The sequence below is a fragment of the Primulina huaijiensis genome, chromosome 12 (assembly GCF_012295235.1).
Source record: "Primulina huaijiensis isolate GDHJ02 chromosome 12, ASM1229523v2, whole genome shotgun sequence".
NCBI lineage: Eukaryota > Viridiplantae > Streptophyta > Magnoliopsida > Lamiales > Gesneriaceae > Primulina > Primulina huaijiensis.
The window spans coordinates 5424885-5429240 of NC_133317.1; the positions used below are offsets into that span (position 1 = coordinate 5424885).

Here is a 4356-nt window from a genome sequence, read left to right on the forward strand (position 1 = left end):
TAATACTTTCGACATGAAAAAATAACATTTTTTCTTAACATATGTAAAAAAAACAAACAATTTTTTTTTTATATTTGACACGAGAAAAATATTTATGTTCATCTATATTTTCATAAAAGAAGAAAAATTCTTTAGAATACTGTTAAATTGAAATTTAACAAAACTGTCAAAAGTCTCGACCTAAATCTTTATACCAAATAAAGAGACTTGATATTTTTTGGTCTTCGCCAAAGTTGCCAACAATCATAATTTTAAATATAAAAAGCATCATGTTTTAAAAATTGTTACAGTAAATTAGTATAAACAATATCTATAAAGTTACTAATTTTAATATAATCTGTAATATTTCATAACAAAATCAATTNATCTATTGAAAACGTAAACTATATTAAAAAAATTTCATTGATTATATCAATCAATTTAATTAAAACTGTATAAATAAATTTAAAATACAACTGATTGCAATGTTCAGTATCACTCATGAGGTAAATAATTCAAAAATACATTTTGTTATTTTAAGTAATTTCCTGCCCAAATTACTTACTAAAAAAGAAATACAATATTTAATTAGTTTATTTAATTTTTCTAAAAATAAAATTGGTTGGGTGTTAAAAGTTATCACTACAACAAGGTTTTCCAATGGACAATAAATTACCATTTAATAATCATAAATTTTTTTTAATCTCAAATGCATATTATTTCAAAATTACCGTAATTTAAAAGAATTGATGTATTGTAGTTTTCTTTCAAAATCAAATATATATTGTATATCTTGAATTATCTTCTTAAAAATTCAAATAAAAGATCACAAGAAAATTAAAAGAGATAAATTCAAAAGAGTTTCAAATGTACATTAAATTACTCTCAATAAACATGTATAATACCATCAATAATCAGAAATATTTCTCAAAATTGTTTATGAATGTGAATTTAGACGAAATTATTAAATTTTTTTAAAAAATATTTCTCATTAATTTTATTGAATGTGATTTAAAAATATTTTTTTTATCACATGTTAAAAAATAATAATATATAGCTTCTCGAAAATTAAAGAATTAAATATGTATTAAAGTTGGCAGTCGACATCAATACACTAAACACGATAAACATCATGTCATTGTTTTAGGCTAACACAATATAAAATTTTGATATATGGTAGTGATTATTAGTCAAAAATATTAATCGACATGCGTTGTATTTAAGAAAGTTTTTTAAAATTAACGAAAAAATAGTTTTTATTTTTAGTTTTATAATTATATTATTTTTCTTTCAATTTAAGTATCTATTCATTTTTCACTAATTTTTAGTAATATCATCTCGTACATTACACGGGTTAAATATTAGTTACATTAAAAGCTCTCTTCTTATATATTCTTTTTGCAAAGGATAAAATCTAATATTTTTTTAAAAAAAAACAGGACTTAAAATCGAGTGGATAATCCCAAAATGAAAGAGTCAAATTATGTAAGAGTAGTAGGTTAGGATTGCCCCACAACTGGCTAATACGCAAATGTAAATTAGGTTCCTCGTCCTCATGAATTACGTGCTGCTATATACTACTTCACTCGACAGATCTGGACAGACCCCACCACCAGCATCATTCATAGCCATAAATACACGCTGGGACTTAACTTCTGATAAACCAAACCAAAGAATCAAACACAGTTTGCTAACTATACATGGCAAAATCGGGCATCGAACTCGATTTCTTAAACACGGGCAAACGCTCCGATCCTCGCACTTTCGAGCGAAAAACCAGCTTTCGTGGTTCGAATATGATCTCTATTCGTAGTTTCATGTGTGCAAATATTCTATATTTAGTTCAGTGTGTCTCTTGATATTTATATGGTATGTGTTTTCCAGAAATACAAGGTCTGATATCAAAGATAAATCCAGAGGTACTGAAGAGTGTGATTGCTAATGGACGTCTGGATGCGATGAAATCAACGCTTTGTATTCCTCCGACTACTACTACTCCGATGTCGGAGGCCCAACGTAACATCCCTTCGTCGCCAGTTTGCGATCCCACTCTAAGGTATACAAAACAATTCGAGCATCAACATATACATACCTCCTAATTATGCAAAATATACTGTTTATGAAACATGAAACCCTTGTTTCTCCTTTTTTTGTTGCCTTTGGGTGTGTATAGGCTGAGTACTTGGTTTGGAGAAAAAACTGAAACTGCCCCGATGACGATTTTCTACAACGGAAAGGTTTCTGTTTTTGAGGTGTCTCCACATAAGGTTTTGTTCTTCTTCTTCTTCTTCTTCTTCTTCTTCTTCTTCTTGTTTCTTCCAAAATCTTTAGAATATCTTGTAAATGAATGAACTGTGCGTTCAGGCACAAGATATTATGAAACTTGCTGCGGAATATGGGCTCCATAAATCTGCTGAATCCTCCGAATCTAAACCGACTGCACAATATCTCCTAAACTCTCTCAACGATGGTATGTTTCGGTAATAATAATTCAGACTTTTTAATCTTTATTATTAAAAATTTTGAATATTAAAAGGCATTTTCATAACGGTCCTTGTTTACATAGATTTGCCCATTACAAGGAGAAAATCACTGCAGAGCTTTCTTGAGAAACGCAAAGAGAGGTAACTACACACACATACGATATTCAAGCTAGTTTGATTTATTTTCTTTTTTTTTTTTTTAATCTAAACGTACGAATCCTTAAATATTTTGGCAGAATAAATTGGATCGTTATGTGTAAAACGTGTAGTTTCCGAATAGTTATAATTAAAGTAATAGAATTCAAATTCATTGATGGGTAAAAGAAACTATTTTATTTAATCTGATTATTATTAATTAATTAATTCCAGCATTAATTTGGACTAGGCATGCACCAAGTACCACCATGGCAGTAAGTCTTTTTTTTTTTTTTATGGAAGATTTGGTTTATATAATAGCTCTCTGTATCTCTCTATCTATTTATTTGTCACGATTTTTTCTATAGTAAATGACTTATTTTTGCAATTGATATATGTATTCTTCCAACAAAAACGGGTTCCAAACATCTTCTTCAATTGGCTCTTGATTTTAATCCTAATTTATCTATATGACTATCAAAATTAATACTAACAGTCTATTGAATTTGAATCATATTTTATTTAACCATACATTAGGTGTGAGGCCCATATATTTTGTCGGGTTCAATTCCAAATTAACCGTAGATGTTACACCGAGTGAAGTTCACCAAATATAGCATGAAACGTACAAGATGATGTAGGAATTTATGTCTTATACGAGTTATTTTGCATTTAAAGTTGATGAATGCTAGTGGATAAAATTGATTTGAAGTGAAATTATTTGTTACATAATATGATAATTTTATATCTTTTTTTTTTCTTGTCGAATTAATTGTAGGCTGGTAAAACAATCCCCGTATTGGTGCGTGTCTGGCAGAAGAGGTTAGCAGAATAAATAATGCGCCGAGAAAATTGAACTTTTAGGTGGGACGGTAATTTAATATTATTTAGTCATGGTCCATGGTTTCATAGAAGCGTGTCACGACTTTTGTGGAAGCACGTTTTTATGCTTTACTTTGGGTACGACTTTACTCCGTCGCAATTTACTCATATAGGTTTTTGTTTGCGTCAAGTTATGGTCTGCTCTTTTTCATGGATTAGTTGTGTATATCAGTTAATATGGGAGAGTTGGTAGTACGTTTTTATCAGTGCTTGTTATATTTGTTGAATATTATTCTCTCAATAGAATGTTTGAGTTACAAAAATATGTGAGCGTTTTATCCGTAGTAAGAAGTTTGTTTCTCCTTATAACATTTTTTTGGATAAGTCTGTTGTACATGGTTTGTTCAATACAGTTTAGCTGACTAACGTGATTTGTATGATATTACGTTATCCGGTTAGTTTATAAAATGCACATCGAAAGATAACATCGATCGATTCTCAAGTTTTTCAAAAAATGTTAAATTATTAATGCTGGTAGCACAGACATTAAATGGAAACATGTTTTTGAGAATTGGAATATCTGGACCAAAATAGCAAAAAATAATTTAATTAAACTAAGGAACAAAAATATGTATCGAATTCAAAATCTCTTAAATTTGATTGATTACTCGGCTGTTCCTTTTGTTTGTTTGGGGGAAAAAACCACAACTGAATCGAGTCAATTGACGATATCATGAATTAGAAAATGAACTAATTTGACCAAGTCGATTTGATCGATTCAAGTGTAAGTTCAAATAATCAAAACTTATGTATTTATAGGTACTAAAATGTAAATTCTTTCACCCGTTAGATAATTGGATTTTTGTAATCCAAGTAATTTTTTTAGTAATTTAAGTACTTTTTTTTTTAGGATAAAACAGTAATTTAAGTACTTATA

General features: G+C 28.8%; 1 protein-coding gene across 2 annotated transcripts; it reads left to right on the forward strand.

Moving 5' to 3' along the window:
- Nucleotides 1–1584: 1584 nt before the first annotated feature.
- Nucleotides 1585–3771, forward strand: LOC140990317 (protein TIFY 9-like). 2 transcript variants are annotated; one of them, XM_073459939.1, is made up of 7 exons: nt 1585–1767; nt 1864–2035; nt 2153–2246; nt 2344–2449; nt 2546–2603; nt 2832–2872; nt 3376–3771. In XM_073459939.1, exons 1-6 carry the CDS (start codon nt 1680–1682, stop codon nt 2845–2847), a joined length of 534 nt encoding a protein of 177 aa, XP_073316040.1. In that variant the 5' UTR covers nt 1585–1679; the 3' UTR covers nt 2848–2872; nt 3376–3771. The 2 variants fall into 2 exon arrangements, with proteins under 2 accessions (XP_073316040.1, XP_073316039.1); XM_073459938.1 differs by lacking the exon at nt 2832–2872 and having other exon boundaries at nt 3376–3766.
- Nucleotides 3772–4356: the final 585 nt, after the last annotated feature.